This window comes from Hippichthys cyanospilos, chromosome 11, assembly GCF_059441005.1.
Source record: "Hippichthys cyanospilos isolate Australia breed blue-spotted pipefish chromosome 11, RoL_Hcya_1.0, whole genome shotgun sequence".
Taxonomy (NCBI): Eukaryota; Metazoa; Chordata; class Actinopteri; order Syngnathiformes; family Syngnathidae; genus Hippichthys; species Hippichthys cyanospilos.
In genome coordinates, this window is record NC_142379.1 from 544,631 (window position 1) to 564,208 (window position 19,578).

Below are 19,578 nucleotides of genomic sequence, written 5' to 3' on the forward strand. Positions count from 1 at the left end.
AAACAAAACTTTTTTTGCCGAGAGTCACGAGGACGTTCAAATTGTGACTGCGAGCTTTTTCTTCAGCGCGGCTTTTGACGTCAGCTTTCTTCCTTGGACGTTCTGCTTTCGAAAAGAGCAACACGCGCCCATTTATTTCTCCCGCGTTACTGGCCATCCTGGTACTCGGGCGTACTCCTCACGGGATTCAAACCCCCGACCCGAGGCGGATGTTTTCCGGGCCTCCAAGGTTGCGCTAAGCGCTAAGCGCAAGCGCGGGGCCTCGCCTCGCCTCGCCGTGCCGGCCGGCCGGCTCTTTGCCTAATTTGCTGGAAAAGACATTAAGCCGGCAGAAATGATCAAAGTGTTAAAGCAGAGACGCGTAGCGAGCGGGAACGCGGCGCAGGGTGGTCTCGGCCGCTCGCCGACATTTCTTTGGCCCTGCGGGCGGCCGTGTTTGGGGGACGCAAAGGCACTAGCGCCAATTGACCTCTTTGCCGCAGTCTCACCGAATTTACGGGCGGCAGAAACTCTGATGGCGCTACTCAAACACATTGTGACGTTCGGACAAATAGCCAACTAGACGGTTTGATCAAATAGAAACCAACGGGTAGCTCTAAAGCTAGTTTGCGCAATACCGCATCGCTACATAGCGAGATAGCCAACTGGATCGATAAGACAAGCATCTCGCTAGATAATTATGTCGAAGCTGGACGGATAGGAAGCTCTGAAGCCATGAAGATAACTAGCTAACGAGATCCAGACGGGTAAAGTAGAAGCGAGACTGAGAGGTAACCGCAAAGTTAGGTAGCACTAGCTCATCGGCTCAAAGCTCGACCGCTAACAAGTGGCATACAAAGTAGAAGGTAACTATGAAGCGAGGTAGCACTAGCTCATTATCTCTAAGCTAGCTAGCTAACTAGAAACAGACATACTGAACTATATAGCTTGATAAAGCAGAAGCTATACAGATCAGTGGCTATGAAGCTAGCCAAAGTCAGCTAGCTAACTAGATAGACAGACACTTAACTAGATAGCTCGATCCAATCTAACTCATGGGGACAGCTAGCTCATTCCCTCAAAGCCCGCGAGCTAACAAGTTTGACACAGTCCTGACGGTTTAGGACTTTTGAATTAGTTTTGTGTTTTCTCGGGTCACGTGTCCTCTACTTGTTAGGGTTTCCATTTGCAGCCGTTTCGTCATTGTTCCTTGTCTACCAAACAAGTTCAATCAGCCACTGGAGACCTGGCCAGGTGCTCCTTGTTGCGGTCATTCAGATTTCCCTGTTTGGAATGTTTTCTGTGGGGCGGCGTTTCGTCCAAGTGTTTGTTTCTTTGGATGCCGCTTTCCCGGACTTTGTGTTCACGCGTTTCCGATTCCACGTGCGTTCTCTCATATTCGAAATCAACGTAAATCAACGTCTGGCTTCGGGCGCTCAGTCGGAACGTCCGGCCCCGGAGAAAACCGAAGCGAAAACAGAAGCGAGGCGAGGGGCGACGTTTCTGATCAACTGGTAAGTTGGTCACTTCTTTTTCAGCGTTTGATTTGACGTGAATCAAAAAAGAACAGCCGAGAGTTTGAAGGCTATTTGATGTATGCGTGTACCACATGGGTCCAGACTGCTTTTGACTCTGACTGGAGTCATATCGTTCGAAAGGATATTCTTAGGTGGGACTCGAGTCACGGTTTGGGTTTAGAGTTGGCGTTTGTGTTAGTGTTGGGGGTCAGGTTCGGGTCAGGCCCAGGCAAAGTTCAGCCAGAGTTAAGATGGGCCTGAAAAAAAACGATGACATTTGGACGCCGTTCCTATGAAGACATTCTATCCTCGTCTGGCCCGCGAAGAGAAAGAAGTCCATCTTTTGTTCATTTTCCTCTTGGAAACTAAACGAGTGAGTCATTTGATGTGGGAACTTTCCACATCGCTGGCGACGAGCACCGTATTGGGCCCTTGGCTTTTTTTCCCCCCAACCGAAACGGCGCAAGCGCCTCTTCAGCGTGCTCTTTGGCCAAAAACACCGAGAGAAGAAACGCTTACTCATTATGATATAAATGACTTCGAAAATAAAGTCGGAAACCATGCTTTTATTAGTCACTTGTGCAAGAGCGTACGCCTGTGCAACTCTCTCTCTCTCTCTCTCTCTATATATATATATATATATATATATAGAGAGAGAGAGAGAGAGAGAGATTAAAAATACGTATTAAAAAGTATATAAATATACATAATACTGTATTCATAAAATGTATCTATTTTTGTAGAATAGTAAAAAATGTATGGCTATTGCGGGGTGCATGCTTGCGTCTTTTTCCAGACATTAGTGTTAGTCCGCCCTCTTGTGGCGAATGCGCAACCATAAAAAAGAGGAAGAACTGATCAGCATTTTAGAAGTGAGGATCCATTTTCCCTCCCACTTGAGTCAGTCATTAAATAATAAATCATTTTAAATAAAAAATCATTTCTGTAAGAGGACAACTTCAAAGTAAGACCTCGTCACGGTATTCTAAAATGACTCATCTTGTCCTTTTTTATTTTACACAAGATCATAACATTTTCCCTAATACGCTATGTGAAATAAGCACAATAATATGTTTGCGGTATCTGTTTGAAAAATGCATTTTTCAACAGCTGTACACACGTCCGAGCTAATACTTTTCGGAGGGGAAATGGCCCCATCATCTCTTCTTGTACAAACAAGCTTTGAGCTGCAAGTTGAAATTCTTGATGTTTTGTGGCGCGTCGCCGGTCTTGGTGAAGTCGAATGTGTAGAAATGGCTGTTGGTCGTATCCTAAAAAAGATCCAAAGAAAAAAAAAGTGAGATATATATGAGCATCCTCAGAACGCAATGTTAGATCTCGCTCGTCTCAATAGCGTATAGTTTTATTACATAATCTTTGTACATATGGTAATAGAGTTAAAAAAAACACATACTTTGAACGCAGTAAATGTTAATGGGCAGTCATTTAAAAACTGAATTATGAACCGATAGTCGCAATTGATGAAAAATGTGTTTGACTACTAAAATCAAGTCCGATAAAAACATTTAAAGAACATCTTTTTTGTGAGAAATCCTTTTACATACAAACGTAAAAAGTTAGAAGACGGAAATAAGCAATAAATATTACAGGGCAGGCGCCCCCTCACCTTGGACTCCAACTTGAATCCCAACCTGGCCAGCGCCCCGATGAAGCTCCTCACGTTGTCCAACCTGCTCGCCACCTCGGCCACTTTCAGCACGCCCCTGAAAGCGCGGGCCGCGCCGTCAGACGGCCGGCCGGGGACGCCGCCCCCACACATCTGCGCGGGGTCGCCGCGGATCTCACTGCCCCCCGGCGGCCAACGTACGGCGGACGCGCGCAACCACCCCGGTTTGGGACGAACGAAGGCACGTTACCCCCTTTTCAAGACCCGGTTGGCCTCGGCCAGGAAAGCCGGCAGGTTGGTCCCCATCAGCGACAGGCAGAAGACGGCGATGTCCACCGAGCCGTCCCGGAGCGGCACCTGCGGGGCCCGTCGGCGTGAGCGGGCGGGGCGAGTGAGTGAGGCGCGCGTACGCGGACGCTCACGTGGGCCATGTCGCAGGCGGTGGCCAGGGGGCACGCGGCCACCAGGTCGAAGCTGTGCACTTTGTTCTTGACGCTGCGCGCGATCTTACAGTCGCCGCAACCCAGGTCGGCCACCACCAGTGACTGAGATCTGAAAGAAAAAACCGGAAATGATCCAAAACTCGATACGGCTCATTGCGGGATCGGAGGACATTTGGCGTCCCGCCCGTCGTCTACATTGGAAATACTTCAACGTGCGGTTTCCCGGTACATTTACTTGTTCTGAGAGCAAGAGAAAGAGTAGTTTTGAAATAGTCTATCTCTGTGTGCAAGAAAGGTCCGTGCTGCAAACATAGTTCGCGCGGAGGTTCCAGGCGGATGTTCGCCTATTTTTACTAGACTTACCCGACTTGGTCAATTTGTCTTTTTTTTTTTTTGCTCTCGTTTTCCCTCTCAGCCCCAAATCGCAGATTCGAGTATACGTATGGTTTCTTACTTGCTGCTAATGTAGGCGATGATGGCGTCCACGGGGTTGGCGGGCCAGTGGCGCACCTGCTCGGCAAAGCCCTTGTGGTAGATCTCGAAGGCCCGCGGGTCCTGCTGGAACATGCGCTTGGCCTCTCCGCTGCTGTTGCTGTACAGGAACTGGTTGATGTAGCGGAAACGGGCCGCTTCCAGGCGCCGCTCCATGCGCTGGCGCAGGGCGCTTGAACGCTCCTCCGCCTCTTCCTTGTGGGGCTCCGCCTCTTCCTTGAGAGCCTCCGCCTTCTCCCCGGGCTCCTCCGCCTTCTCCCCGGGTTGTCGCAGAAGCTCCCGGGGGCGCCGGCGTTTCAGCCTCTCGCCGTTTTGTCCGACCGCCGACCCGCCGGCCGCTTTTTCCCGTTCTACCTCCGCCGTCTTCATGGACGGTGTACCGGCGGCGTCGCAATCTTCTGTCCTTTTTCTTTTCTGCGGCGATTTTTGTGTATCTGGCGCTTGGACGCGTTTGGCGCTTTGGGCGTGCGACGGAGGCCTGTCATCCGTCCGGCTATTCTCTTGAGGTTTATTTTGGCGATATTTATTTTTGCACTTCCTCTTGTTCTTCATTTTGTTTTTCCATTGCTGCCGGCTGAGCTTGGCGGCCTCGTCGGCCGTCTTTTCGCCGGCCGTCTTTTCGCCGGCCGTCTTTTCGCCGGCCGTCTTTTCGCCGGCCGTCTTTTCGCCGGCCGTCTTTTCGCCGTCCGTCTCACCTGCGGGTGTTTTTGTCATCTTCGGGGCAGCTTGGAAAAGACATTTTGCCGTCAATCCTGACAAAGTGTGTGAGCGTCCCTTCAAGGGTTTTGAAACAGTGATTTGATTCTGAGAGTCACACAGTTGGATGCGTTGAATGTTTTGTATAGAAACGAATTGCACTTGTCATTCAGTTAAATGGTTGACTTCATGTCACTTGTGTACATCTTTTTCTCAAGTGGCACAAAGGATTTGCGATTAAAATCCAGTCTATAGCCACAATGTAGGTTTCACCGTTTCAACACTTTGAAGGGTACATTTCATTTGCAACGGCAACAATTCCACCACTCACCAGTTTTCCTTGTCACTTCCTTTTTGATTTGTGATTTCTCTTCCTTGACATCGCCGTTATTCTCCCGCTCTGCCGTTGTCGCGCCGCCTTGCTTTGTCCGCTTCCTTCTTTTCTTTTTTTTCTTCTTCATCGTGCACGGGCCGGCGTCATCATCGTCGCTGTCGGAATTGGGCTGCCGCCGGTCGTCGTCGGCCTTCCAGTCCGGTATGGATTGCAGCGTCTGCAGCGTCTGGAGGAGAATCTTCTTTGCCGCATTTTTCTGTGGGTGGGGCACTAGATTAGGCAATCGCAACATCAAATCAATGCTCACTTCTCCGGTTAATGATGTGTTGCCATTCGATCGGAAAATTCCGAATGCCCCGCTAGATGGCATACATTACCACGCCATGTTCAGCCCGGTCCGTTCTGCATTAGAGTAAATGGCCTCTGTCTCAGACGCGTGCACATTTGTGTGTGTGCGTGAAGCCGAATATTTTTTTGGGGTGCACTCGATCGTCGTGCCGACTGCGCGCGTACATAGACTTGTGCAATACGTGACCTACCTTTACGTTGGTTCTGATGCCGTTTGGTGGGTTCTTTTTCACAATGCTTTGACTGGGGACGTCGGCGGCATCATTCCAGTCGTCTTCCTCATTAAACATATTCCCCAAAGTCTGCATATTGCCAAAACATGCATGGGGGAAAGGGCAGAGTAAAGCACCCCAAATCAGCAGGAATTTTACTCACCAGTCAAACGCGTTTCTCGTCGAATTGAAGGTCAATTGAAAATGGAAGTTTACGAATATGAATCACCGCATGTTATGATTTCCTGACTTTTTTTGGGACCGCGCTCGTCGCTCAGCTAACATGCGCGTGCACCAAGCAAAACAGTCAACGGCGCGTTGTGATGACGTCAACAGGACGAAATCTCCGCTGGATTTTTTTTTTTAACCGTACGAACACTAGCATAGTACATTCCCCGCTAGAAACTACTCCACACAGAAAACCAGTATAAATGCATTCCGGCCGACTTGAAATCTTGCAGGGTTTCGCAGCTCCGGACGTTGATTGGCTGAAAATGGTCACGTGATACCGGAAAGCCATTTTGCAGCTCAATGCTTGCTGTCGTTGATACGTAAATTCAATTGCTTTTCGCGAGTCTTTTATCACAGTAAAGAAATACTGAGGCAAATAGTCACCTACAGTTGTTAACCGAAGCGGCAAAGACGCGAAGATCCGCAGATCTAATCTACTAACCTGGTTCTTGCGAAATCGTCTACCTTCCAGTTTAATTTAATTGACTTACTCGGTTCCATAAAACCCTACAATCCATAAAACCCTACAATCAAATCTAATGTTATCTATCTTCCTATCTGGTTCCTGTATCATAACCTACCCATCTAAACTACCTACCTAGTACCGAGTATGTGTATTCTTTCACATGCTCCCGTGGGAGCTTTGGGGACATTACGGTAAACGCAACAATACACACTCCGCCTACTGTTGCCCGTGGCGAAACAGACAGGGCAACCAAATGTAATATCGACCTACGATTATATTTAAAACATACTGTTGGGCGTTAAGAACACATTTCTTTACAAGTTTTTGAAATAGTAATTTAATTGATCAATTTTCAATGAAAAACGGTATAAATCTGAAAAAAAAACTATCTAATCCAATCTAATGTAATTTTGTTATTACCAGGTTCCGGTTAAATCCATTCCCCGAGGCTATATCATTTGACGCGGTGTCTGCTAAAGTCTGCAGAGGGCGCAGTTGCTTGTTCGGCCGCCGTAGCACGTCGCTACGTGAGGGTGTGGACGTAGGCAGTTCGGCTGTCGGCTCGGCTCGGCGCGGTTCAGTCGCTCTCAAACGCAAAAGAACAGCCCTCTAAACTTCTCCCGAGGCCTCCTTTCACGTCATTACAATCGGTAAGTCGTCGCCTTGATTCGCTTAAAGCCGCCCGGCGTGCCGGTTAAACGGCGAACCGACGCGCTTTTTGGTCGCTGTCCTGCAATTGCCAATGAGAGAAACGGGGGCGTCAAGAATGGGGTTAGCATGCTAGGCTACAGCTGCCCAGATGCTTTCCTTTCTTTCTTTCTTTCTTTCCTTTTTTGCTTCCTCTTTCCTGGAGTTAGTGTTCGCCAACTGCGTTCTTTGGCGCGAGCGCTCCGTGTAGTGATCGCGTTGAATAGAAATCAACAAGTTTGGTTGTTTTTCCTCCCCCCTCGCGTTCGACAGCAGGCGATGCTAGCTAGGGCAGATGAAAATAGTTCAACTTCTTCCTTATATCAGCAACAGTTTGACAAATTGGACTCCTTATCCGGATCTACGTCTTTTTCGAAATAACGTTTCAAGACGTTACGCTCGTATTGAGAATTGAAATGTTCTTTGGTCAGCGTTCCACCGCGTTGCACGAGATTTGCTTCTTTTCCTTCAAATGATCCGCAAGGAACAAGTTGAGGTCACGGAGTTACTGTCACAGACAAACAACAGCAATTCGTCCCTTTGAGGATGCAACAACTTGCAAATATTTGTTTGCGAATGGCAGTCTATGAGCAGCAAACAGTGTAGGATACCTCCAGGTGTTTGTTGAAGTGATTGAAAAGGCTTCAAGATGTGCCTCAAATGGATCTGCGTTTTGGAGTTGCTGCCATTCAAAAGGAATGAAACAATCGCGCGTCTATTTAAAGATATGCAAATGTTTCTCTCTCGCTATATAATTGAGTACTAGAGTTTAGAATTGTAATTTGCAGGAAGAAAGTTTGGGAAAGAACATTCAATGAAAAGTTAGCGACAAGTCATTCCCGAATTTTCCCTGGCTACATATACTTCATACGTTTTATACATGCTATTATCAATTTGTGGACATGAATTCATCTTTTAATGTCATAACAGATTAATTTATGACGTACTAGGGGTGGGAATCCGACTGCCACAATTCCATGACATTCCAATTTTGAAATTTCGATTTTGCTTCAGATTTTCGATTTTCAGCTCAAAACAATTTTGGTTTCAAAATGAATCAATGCAATTACGTGTGTCACGACAGTGACGGCTCTCGATTAAAACCGCACCGTCCTTCCTCACTACATAATGTAGTATCAACCGTGGCCAGAGGCGGCGCCAAAAAACATAGATCAAACCAAAACAAAGCGCAGCTCCATAACAGTAAGAAGATCAAGGAAACCCGCTCCAAAACGTTATTGTTTCGGCCCCTGCCGCCCAGTACCAGTTGACCCGCGGGCCGGCGGTTGGGGACCTCTGTTCAATAGCGTCGAGTGCACCTATTTCATTTTACAAGCCATTTGTTGTGACTTGTAAGTCAGCGCTACAAACGGTGTGCGTCAAACCCTCTATGGCAAGCGTGTACGAGATTGCTCAACTTTGCTCGTGATTCTCAGTAACCGCGGCTGTCGTCATCATCCTCCCTCGACTTGGGACGTGAAATATACAACAGTAGCAAAATGATTTTTGCCTGAAAATTGCCATTTGCCTTTATAAGGACATTGGAAATCCTAATTTATTTGGAGGCTCACTGTAAAGGCAAGGTTTCTTTCCGAGCATTTCTTTGAGCTTGTGCTTTCCGGTGATTTCAGGTGCGAGGCCCCGCTGCTCTGAGGCTCGGCGACCGTGGCCCTCGCTGCATTAGTTGAGGGACGGATGAAAGGCGCCGTCTTCCCGCTGCAGTTCCGCATCGTGTCGCTCAGTTAACGGCGAGCGCCCCAAAATGGACGACATCTTCACGCAGTGTCGAGAAGGCAACGCGGTGGCTGTGCGTCTCTGGCTGGACAACACGGAAAATGACCTCAACCAAGGGTGAGACGCCGTTTGTTGTAGGTGCTTTATTTCAAATGGGCTACTTCCTTTTCGCGTGGAAAATTGACAGTTCGATGCTATTGATATGAAACTGAAACTGTGGAAAAGAGGAAGCGAAACTTTGGACTTTTTGTCCCTCGTGAATGTGGTGGATTGCCGAGTTGTTGTTGACCCCCACTTTCATGAGGATTTTCTTTAAAATTGTTTTCAAATTACATTCAAATGAATGTTATTCAAGCACAGATATGCGAAGAAAATGAGTCACCGAATCAACTCATTGGTGCTTTTTGAGGCAATGACTTTTACTGGAAAAAAGAATTCCATCAGGTCCGGTGAGTCGACTTTAAAAATACTGCAAATGTCCGCTCACTGGATTCTTCAATGTCGTGATCAATTTTAAAAGATGGGATTGCGACGGACTTACTTGACTCGGCCTTTTGGCTTGATGAGGCCAACGCTCAAGACGTTCCCTGCGGCGATTTAACGTTTGCGCGGCGGCCACTTTGGCTTTATTCCCGGAGGGCCGCCGGCCCGAGGTTGAACCCTCTTCTGCGGAAGCTCGTGTTTATAGGTCGGGAATTCCCTTCCACAAAAGCGCGGCGCTAGCACAGGAAGCTGGCCTTGACGCCGGTGGACGCGGCGGACAACGCAGCCCGACTTGAGGCGGTGACATCTGGCCGGCGGTTTACTTGACCCGGTTCAGCAATCGAGCGCGCGCGGATCGGCGCCGGGCCGGCCGACGCCGACTTTTCCATTAGCTGATGAGCACGTCGACTGGCTGATTTATGGCCTCGAGCGGGAAGAAAATGAGCCGGGGTAACATTAGAATGCGGCGGCTGCCTCTCCAGCTTATGCAATTGATTTAGTTAGGGGAAAAAAAGTTCCTTCAAAGCTTCCAAGCTCATCAATGTTTGGACTCAGCACGTGTTTGCTTTTGTCGCCCCCCCCCCCCGCCCCCCAAAGTACCAAAGGACGGGAAGATTGAAATCTTTACGTCTCGTCGTAACCCTAACCCGCACAAAATAGCTCCTCCCGTTTTACTTCCGGACGTTCTTTCCTTCCCGCTTGTCATTTGTTCTTCCGCGGGCGCTCATCTTTGGAAGTTTGTTTGAAATGGAATTCTCCAGAAATGCTTTGCTGATGCTTTTATTGAATTTTATTTTTGAAACCAAGCGATGACTGCGGGCAGCCCGGAGCCCGGACGGTTAAGCCCTCCCCCCTGTCGGGCTGAAGTCATTTGCTGCCTGTCATATTTGTAAATGTTATCGCTCCGTTGTGAATTTTGCGCTGAAGCTTGACTTGATTGAAGTTCCGATATCTGCAGGACAAATTGCAATTGCAATTTTTTTCCTTAAACTCACTCTGCACCGGCTTGTTCCCGGGAAAGCGTGGTTGCTGAATCTCCTTACAAGGAAAAGGACGCGGGGCGGCCCCACTTGCTCTCCTAGCACTGTCCAAGTGGTGTTTGGCCAGACAGACAAGTGTGCGTGGAATGCGCGCGGCCCTGCACGCGCACATACGCACAGTGATCCGCATTCCACTTTATTCCTGCTCCTCTGCCCTAGCTTACGCTCAACTCATCAGCTGCCGCACTTGCTCTCAGCGCCTCCTTTTCCAGGTGCTTTTCATCAAAGAAGCACTTGGCTGCGTTTTGTTTTTCCTCGGGCTTAGTGCCTCAATCCCAGTCTTTATTTAGCTGGAAAGCTAGCACCGGTAGCCGTACAGGCCTTCTTTGGAAAGCTGGGAGGTTTATGGGGTGATTGCTGATTTTTATATAATACCTCCTTCATCTGCGCGGCGGGGAGCAGATACCCAGTGCCTGTTGTAGCTCTGGCTGACAGTTTTCATGAATGAAAGTGCGTCCCCGTTGGGAACAATCTGTATATCCGTTGTCGTAAAAAGGTAACGAACCATCTTTTGTCATCAAGCAGCGCGACTCATTTTCAGTGAGGAAAAGACGAAAGCTGTCCAAACCAAGAAAATACAGAGGACTAAATACACCTTGCAATGGGGGTCATTAGAAAATGTGTTTTCCGAAAGGGGGTCCCTGACTCCCGACTCATTTGAAGAGCTCCCGATTGACGCTTTCTGGATCTTGCGTTTGCCGGACTGACGACCCTTGGCAGGTGGAAGAGCCTGAAATAAATGCGCGCAGCAAGCCGGGGGGGGGGGGACTCCGAGCAAGGGAGAGCGGGGACCTGATTGAAGTCCTTTTTTTTTTTCCCCTAAAGGTTTTAAGAGTGCAAAAACAAGTCAGAAATTCTTCTGGATAAATTCTTCAAAGTGTCGCTTAAACATTTTTTTTCTTTTGTTTGAGGCTAGACTGAAGCAAATGGTGCTACCAGTAATAGAAAATGTAAGCAATATTTTCCGCTGAATTAAAAAATTCAGGCGAGCCTTGCTCAATTCAAGCAAACTTTACCTAGAAGCGTTTTCTTAAATTAAGGTGAATTTTTTCTTAAAGTTACAATTTTCAAACAACCCCTACAACAAATTCTATTACTAAAACAATGCGTACGCAAACTAGTTCAGGGAGCTCCCGTGGTCATCAGCATCTTTTAGTTTGGATGAAAACTTAAACAGCTTTGGATCATGTTCGACTACAGTCAGTCAAGTTCTCCAAAATTTCAGAATAACAAAAATGTTCAAATGTGTTTGTTTTCAAACAAATGCGAATCCCTTAAGTTAACTGCAAATGTATATTATTTGAAATGAACACAGTTTTGTATCAATTATAATCAGTTATCGGCAATCTTTTTTTTTTTTTTTTTAAGACAAAGCCAGATACCGGTATTCGCCAAAACGCCAAATGTCTGCGCCGGTAATCGGCCTCGTCTCCACTTGTTAATGGCGGCATTTTGGTAGGGGGTCAAGATCTTGCATACATCAGCACAAGCATCAGACTTCCTTCCGGAGATTTGTGCCCTCATAATGTTGAACTCATTACTTTCTAGGGTTTGGCCTTTTTGGTCCGACGGGAAATGACCCCCCCCGCCCGATGCACAGATAGACTTGTGTGGTGGGACTGAGAGGGTCTGTGCGGGACCTCAACACAAGCACGCAAGGACGTGTTACCACAAGCCAGAGAAGCAGACCGCGTGGGCGGAGCTTTGAGATTCCTTCAGAATGCTCCTTCAGTTCTCTCCGGCCTGATTGTGTTAGACGCCGACACAAAGCAAAAGTGTGTAAGTTGAAGGGCTCCGGCTGAGAGGACGATGCGACCGAGGCGAGAAAAACCAGCGGAGGAATGGGGGGGGGGGAGAACACTTTGACATAGAGCAGACGGAGCACTCGCTGTCCTTAGAAGGACTGTAGCGGCTTTTTGTTGGCGTTCATCCGCCAGAGGACATCAGGAGGCCTTATAATGTCGTGCGGGAATTCGAATTGTGACACGATAAGTCAAGTGGAGGACTTATCACGTGAAGTTTTTGATGCGGTTCTATAGCTCCTCAAAGAACCACCGTCTTTTAATGGGCCATTTCAAACCACGGTGACGCAGGGGAAAACTAGACACCCGCGGCTTGTTTTGAAAATTGGCAAAGTTGAGGCTTTTATGCACAGGCCGACTTGACTCATGGGCAAAGTTGATGTGAGGGACAATTTTACATAGGGGCTGAATCGATGCGCGGAACGAGCGGATGCCCGGGGTCTCTTGATGCAAGGGCTGAATTGGGGTCAAATTGACACATGGGGCAAGTTGACCGATGGGCTAAATGAACAGATTGGGCTCGGTGGTTAGCTCGTTCGCCCCGCACTTCAGGGACCCGAGTTCAAGTTCACCCCGCTCCGGCCGTCCTGTGTGGAGTTTGCGTGTTCTCCCCGAGGCCATGCGGCTTCTCTCCGGGTACTCTCCAAAAACATGCATGGCAGGCTGTGGACATACTAAGTTGTCCCTTTGTGTGTTTGGGTGCATTAATAATTGTTGGTCCCGGCGTGCCCTGCAATTGGCTGGCAACCAGTTGAGGGTGTCCCCTGCCTACTGCCTGGAGTTAGCTGGGGCGGGCACCCGCAAGCTGCGACCCTCGTGAGGACAAGCGGCTCGAGAAAATGGATGGGCGGACGTCACAAAATGCCTATGATATGAAGGTCCAACGGACACACCTGAGACGACACAGCCCGACTTGACGCATGTACCCAATTGACAAACTGGTCTAATTGACCCGCGGGCGAAAGTGACACTCGGTAACCTCGCTGATGGAAAATTCCAAAGGATGCGCCGATTGGCACACCAAAGTCAACGTAAGCGTGCGCACTCAAGGTCCGCCGATTGTCGTTTGCAGGGACGACCACGGTTTCAGCCCTCTGCACTGGGCGTGTCGCGAGGGCCGTTCCAGCGTGGTGGACATGCTCATCATGCGAGGCGCCCGCATCAACGTCATGAACCGCGGGGATGACACGCCCCTGCACCTGGCCGCCAGCCACGGACATCGAGACATTGTGGGCAAGGTACTGCAAAAACCCGGCCGCGCTCACACAGTCACTAGTGCCGTTAATGTTGCGTCATCCAATCAGAGGCAAACACCGTAATTCCTCAAATATAAAATGAGATTTTGTCGTGAAGAAAAGGAAAAATCACTTTCTAGCATATCCCGCTGATCGCTCACAACGTGGGAAATCTGAAACACACTCGATGCACAACAAATATATAATTTACGCATACGAACACAAGAAAATATGAAGAGTTTACAAAAGATGAGCTTTATGTAGTTTTTGCTCTAAATTTGACATTGTTGCCAAAGTGTTGGTGGTGCATCTTTTACACGATAACATAGCAAATTAAGGGTGTGTCTTATGTTTGGGGAATACGGTATTAGTTTACATTGCGGCCTGTGGCATAATATTTGAAGATTCTCGCATTTAAATATATGCATAAAATTGTTGCCATCTTAACTTTGGCACATTAGAAATTCCATTTCCTATGAAATGGGTTTTTTTTTTTTTTTTGGTGGTTGGATTTCTAACCAGGAAGTAAATGGCTTTTTTACGGAAACCCCGCCTCTCACCATACCACACTGTTCAAATCTCATATACCCCCATGGGCCCCCCTGCCTCGGTTTGAGAACTGCCAATCGGGGAAGAGTAATTAATATATCAAGTGCTTCTTTTGCCATCACCTTCCAACGACCTTTCTGCAGCGTTCTTCTTCTGCCGCTCCCCCTCGATTGTTGTTCCAAGTTTCGGATCATACGTGCTAAGATATATTGCAGAACGCCGCGGACTCGGCTGTTGCAACACACCACATAAACCTGTCGTAATCTGTCAGGTGTCGGTATTGTTGGCGGCGCTTATTAGTCCCACATGTGTCGGATGGTCTGTGTCGGAATTAGAAACGCTGGCAGGCGGCTATGCGGATTAATATTAGGCGCGTCTCAAAACGGCGTGCGCGGAGCTGCCAAGTTGTGAATCCTTAACGCATGTGCTGTTTGCGGCCTAAACAGAGCAGAGCAGAGTACGCCGGCCCAAAGTCTTTGACGTCTCTTCCTTTGCGCTTGTAGCTGGTTCAGTGCAAAGCGGACACCAATGCGGCCAACGAACACGGGAACACGCCGTTGCATTACGCCTGCTTCTGGGGACAAGACCTGGTGGCGGAGGTGAGTGAGTGCGTGCGCCCTCCGGTGGCCCCAAAGCTCAATTTGCTGACCGGGCCCTGTCACTTGGCAGGACCTGCTAAGCAACGGGGCTCAGGTCAGCGTCTGTAACAAATATGGGGAAACGCCCTTGGACAAAGCCAAACCTCACCTGCGGGAGCTTCTCAAAGGTATCCCGTCAACGCCACTAATCACTCATCACCGGTCCTGTCTGTCTTCACGCTTGCGTTTGTTGCCTTTGTAGAAAAAGCGGAAAAAATGGGACAGAACCTGACCAAAATCCCCTTCAAGGACACCTTTTGGAAAGGCACCACCAGAACACGGCCCCGTGAGTACCAAATGCATCCCAAGAGTTACTTATGCACATTTTTTATTTGAATCTTTGCAAAATGCACTGACAAATGAGGCTCAAAATGAAAATGAAAAAAAAATTGATAAGGGAAACGCCATCACATTTGGGCAGGGAGAGCCACGTTCGCCGATGCGCGTGCAGGACGATTATCGACCATGTGTGAGCAACGGGACGCAGCGAATTAAAGGAAAACTTGAACAAATACAGTATGTGGCTCTCTAAATCAAGTCTTCCAAATTGGCTGTATAACTCAGAAGACCATCTTTTTTTTTCCACATTCCAAAACAAAAGTGCAGCGAGTTTCACAAAGGTGTAACAGAATCCCTGTTTCAAGCCGATCTTCAATTGGATCCGCTAAAATACGTAAATTGGTTAATTCTCCGTTTTTGACTCTCGTTAACAAAACTGCAAGCAACTGAACTTTCTCTCCGGTATTTAATTGCTCTAATAGTTTGTGGCGTGTTTCAAAATGTCCGCAATTTGCATTTTAATATATATTTTTTTTTCTCCCGTCCGTTTGAAGGCAACGGTACTTTGAACAAGCACGCGGGCATCGACTACAAGCAGCTCTCTCTCCTGGCTCGAATAAACGAGAACCAGTCCGGAGAGGTACGCCGGTAACCGTTAGCGACGCCGGCCTCCTCTGTACCTGTAATCCGTCCGTGGCTCGTGTAACGCGTTCTCGACGCCGCGCAGCTGTGGCAAGGGCGCTGGCAAGGCAACGAGATCGTGGTCAAAGTGCTGAAGGTCCGCGACTGGACCACCAGGAAGAGCAGGGACTTCAACGAGGAGTATCCCAAACTCAGGTGCCGATCTGCCGTGTGCATTCCGTACGCTTGCCGTCGTGTTCGGCGTGGCCTCGTCGCGGCGTGTCCACGTCCCGGTTGCGACCGGTCGGGGTGGAAAGTCGTAGGCGGGCATGGGCTCCAATGGGTCAATACGCAAAGGTCGACGCCGCGCGGTTTGTTTGTGACGTCTGACGTCGGCTGTCCCGCGTTGTTGTTTTGGTCACCGTCCCAGGATCTTTTCCCACCCGAATGTCCTCCCCATGTTGGGGGCGTGTCAGTCCCCGCCGGCCCCTCACCCCATCATCATCACACACTGGATGCCTTACGGCTCCCTCTACAACGTGCTGCACGAGGGCACCAGTGAGTACGTTGCGGCGGCGGCGGCGCGGCGGCGAAGACCCGTTCCCGACGCTGGTTTCTCGTCCTCCCGGCAGACTTTGTGGTGGACCAGACGCAAGCGGTGAAGTTTGCCCTGGACATCGCCTGCGGGATGGCTTTCTTGCACACGCTGGAGCCCATGATTCCTCGACACTACCTGAACAGCAAGAGCATCATGGTGAGAAGACCTTGTACGCAAGCCTTGATCTTGGCTTCGAGCGGGGCTGTCAACCCCCTTTTCTTTTCATCATTGTGGTTGTAGTTTACGGCTTAAGTTTTGTGGCTCTTCGAACTGCACAAGACAAACTGAAAATGCGATCGTTAGTTTTTGCGCGGCGTTTGTAGAGAATTATTGTCACATTTTGACCGATCTTTACAACAAATGCATTTCGCATCCAAGGGAAAGCAACCGGAGAAATTAAGCAGCTGACATTTCACCCAAATGGTGACAGAAGACACTAGGGAGATGAAATTTTGCCCGGATGGCGACAACACGCCCAAGTTCCACTCAGTTGTCGCACTTGCAGGGAGCGTGCCATCCCTCGGTAAAAATGCTGCCAGAATGACGTGGAAGAAAACCACCCCGAAATGATCAAAGTACTGCAAAGGATCCAAGCGCTTCGCTGAGCCGACGTTTCAATTGAATCGTTCCAAGACAAACGATGAAGATAAAACGTCTCGATTGCAGACGTGAGCCCCCCGCGCGTCCGTCCCGCCCGCCCGCCGGTGACATCTGCCTCTTGTTTCATCCGCAGATCGATGAAGACATGACGGCCAGGATCAGCATGGCGGACGTCAAGTTCTCCTTTCAGTGTCCTGGCAGGATGTACTCGCCCGCTTGGGTTGCGCCCGAGGGTGCGTGATGCAGCACGCGCGCATCCAATGTGACGGCTTGGCCGCGAACCGTCACTTTGCCGAAACGGAACCTCGCTAAGATGTCCTCCAGAGACGGCTCGTCTAAAGCGATTAGAAAGAAAATAGGAGGCTCTTCGTGGAGAGCTTCCAGACTAGCGCGGTGCCCTTTTTTGTCGGCTAGCTTTTTCCCTGTCTGAAATTGAGGCCCGAGTGGCAGTTTGCTCATTTCCGTGCGTTGCGAAATGACCTCGCGCCATTAAGAAGGAAGTGACGCTACGGCAAACGTTCCTAGAAAACGAGCACTGATGCAAATCGAAGGGGTCGTGTCGCCCCATTCTTAACACCTTCCCACATTTCATTTGCATCTACGACCGGTGGCGGGAGTAATGCCTCACCAAAGTCACGTCGGTACTGTAATGCGTGACTTTTTGATGTAATCGGGTTAGCGGAAGGCATCGCGCACACCAAACTAGAAATGTTTAACTCGCCACTAATGACAGTAACGCTCGTCACCAAGCATTGGGATATCATCGATGACTCGGCAAACGACGGCATCACAACCGACCCCGATCTCGCATAAAAGGGAGAAGGGCGGCCGGGCTGTTGCTAAGTGACTCCTTGGCCCGTGTGGCGCTTTGCAGCCCTGCAGAAGAAGCCGGAGGAGATCAACCGGCGGTCGGCGGACATGTGGAGCTTCGCCGTGCTGCTGTGGGAGCTGGTGACCAGGGAGGTGCCCTTTGCCGACCTCTCCAACATGGAAATCGGCATGAAGGTCAGCAAAGGCGTCTTTGACTTTGCCTCATCACCGTATGTTTGCAAACTTGTCCCGTGGCATGACCTCCGGAGAAAAGTCATCCTGCTCGCTCACCAAGTAGTAGAGGCCAGAGGTGGGCGACACACAACCCTTTCGAAAGTGACGGCTACTTCTTTGGTACCGAGTAATACGAAGGGCTAGCGCTTTGCGCTCGTCGCGTTAACGATTTCTCGCAATCATTAAGGAACGGCTGCAGTAAGTGTCATGTAAATGTCATGCATGTATAATTTTTGATAAAATACATGGAAAAATCACCTATCTTCACAGAACAGGCCTGCGGGCTACTCGTGTGATCTTTCACCGCCTCGGTGACCCCCGCTTTAAACGAAACTCAAACGCTTCTCGTTTCTAACTGCCTAGACAACCGCCGCTAAAGGCTTTTCCTTCAATAGTTCTCGGTTATTTTATTTTGACCTACTGTATTTCTTTATTTGGATGTAATTATGGCTAACCGATGGTCTGTCCCCTCCAGGTTGCCTTGGAGGGCTTGAGGCCCACCATTCCTCCCGGCATCTCGCCGCACATCTGCAAGCTGATGAAGATCTGCATGAACGAGGACCCGGCCAAGAGGCCCAAGTTCGACATGATTGTGCCTATCCTGGAGAAAATGCAGGACAAATGAAAAAAACAAAACAAAATCATCATCAAATCAAATAAGAGCAGACCTTTTATCCCCGGGATGTTGCCTTAAACTCTCTTTCCTTTCTGCAGCCTTGAGCACCGTCGCCACTCCAGTCCGACAGCAGTCCTCCTTTGTTTTTCGCGAGGCTTTATTATCGCTCTTTCTTTGTTTTTATATTGTACATGCCGACTGTAATCAACATGGACTGAATAACCTGTGGAGGGTTTTTTTTTTTTTTTGGGGTGGGGGTGGGGGGGTGAATGGCGCTTACGTCGCTGCCGTCGGGTGGGTTCCTTATACTTTGAAAATCATCGATTATCCGGAGACCCCGAAAACCAATCCTTCAACCATCAGCAATGAATCGTCAGCCTATTTGACTTCTTTGGATCGCTCGGTCGGTCGTTCGCTGGCCGACCAGCTGTATGGATTTGTGAAAAATAGAAAATGTAGCAAATTGTGACAGGAGGTTCGGGCCTGATGCCAGCGATGCGCAAAAAAGCAGATTTTGCAAAGCATGCCACTGTATAACGACCTGTGTAATGATGAGGAAAGTTTTTTCATTTTTAATTTTTTTCATTCTGAAAAACCATAACCCATTTGCCTCAGTTTTTATCGCCAGAACTTTTACAAATTGTATTTTTCACATCTAATTTGAAAATCTAGTCCAAATGTGCTTTTATGCATAGAAGTGCCTGAGAGGATATTTTAGCCTTTTCATTTTTTGGGGGGTGGGGTGGCATCAAACTCAGAACAAAGGCTGTACGCACTGTAAACAGTCATGCTTTTTCCCCGTCTCTTCATTTGTAGGGCGGCCACCTTTCTATGATGTCAGGGGTGTCAAACATGCGGCCCGCGGGACATTTCTGGCCCGCAAACGTGAGAGGATTCTGTTAAAAGTTTAATGGTAGTATTTTATGATTAAAAGTGATGTTGCGCTTGTGTTTCTGGACAGTATTAAAAAAGAACAATACATTTGAAATTGTTTTAAAGTTATATGAATACATACCATGATGCGGCCCGCGAGCTAAAATGTTTGACACCCCTGTGTTATGTTGACATCTCACACATCTTGTCTTTTCTGTGCCTACATCTACTTACTTCTTTGCGTCCATGCCAAAATCAAAAGCAAGCTATACAAATGTATGTATTTATATATAAATATATTAAATTGCAAAGTATGACTAGATTTGGTGTGTTCATTTTGTGCGGCACTTGCAAAAATGCTTCTTTGTGGCTTATAGTTGTCAATTTACTGCAAATCATTGACCACACTTTGTTTTTGCACTTCCCAATCTTTG

General features: G+C 48.5%; 2 protein-coding genes across 5 annotated transcripts; one reads left to right on the forward strand and one right to left on the reverse strand.

Moving 5' to 3' along the window:
* Nucleotides 1-2,471: 2,471 nt before the first annotated feature.
* rrp8 (ribosomal RNA processing 8) lies at nucleotides 2,472-6,061 on the reverse strand. Of its 4 annotated transcripts, none has more exons than XM_088427428.1 (9): nucleotides 5,812-6,061; nucleotides 5,628-5,738; nucleotides 5,086-5,344; nucleotides 4,697-4,753; nucleotides 4,021-4,651; nucleotides 3,546-3,675; nucleotides 3,374-3,480; nucleotides 3,124-3,220; nucleotides 2,472-2,767 (listed from the first exon to the last, which is right to left on the reverse strand). In XM_088427428.1, the coding sequence occupies exons 2-9, from the start codon at nucleotides 5,724-5,726 to the stop codon at nucleotides 2,654-2,656; spliced, it is 1,494 nt and encodes a 497-aa protein (XP_088283554.1). In that variant the 5' UTR covers nucleotides 5,727-5,738; nucleotides 5,812-6,061; the 3' UTR covers nucleotides 2,472-2,653. The 4 variants fall into 4 exon arrangements, with proteins under 4 accessions (XP_088283554.1, XP_088283553.1, XP_088283552.1 ...); XM_088427427.1 differs by having other exon boundaries at nucleotides 4,697-4,783; nucleotides 5,812-6,060; XM_088427426.1 differs by having other exon boundaries at nucleotides 4,021-4,753.
* A 772-nt stretch (nucleotides 6,062-6,833) lies between these two features.
* On the forward strand, nucleotides 6,834-19,466 carry LOC148415369 (scaffold protein ILK). The gene is made up of 13 exons (XM_088427429.1): nucleotides 6,834-6,995; nucleotides 8,664-8,883; nucleotides 13,164-13,329; nucleotides 14,379-14,474; nucleotides 14,545-14,641; nucleotides 14,716-14,799; nucleotides 15,347-15,432; nucleotides 15,520-15,629; nucleotides 15,844-15,971; nucleotides 16,046-16,167; nucleotides 16,745-16,844; nucleotides 17,486-17,616; nucleotides 18,131-19,466. Exons 2-13 carry the CDS (start codon nucleotides 8,795-8,797, stop codon nucleotides 18,278-18,280), a joined length of 1,359 nt encoding a protein of 452 aa, XP_088283555.1. The 5' UTR covers nucleotides 6,834-6,995; nucleotides 8,664-8,794; the 3' UTR covers nucleotides 18,281-19,466.
* The last annotated feature ends 112 nt before the right edge of the window (nucleotides 19,467-19,578 follow it).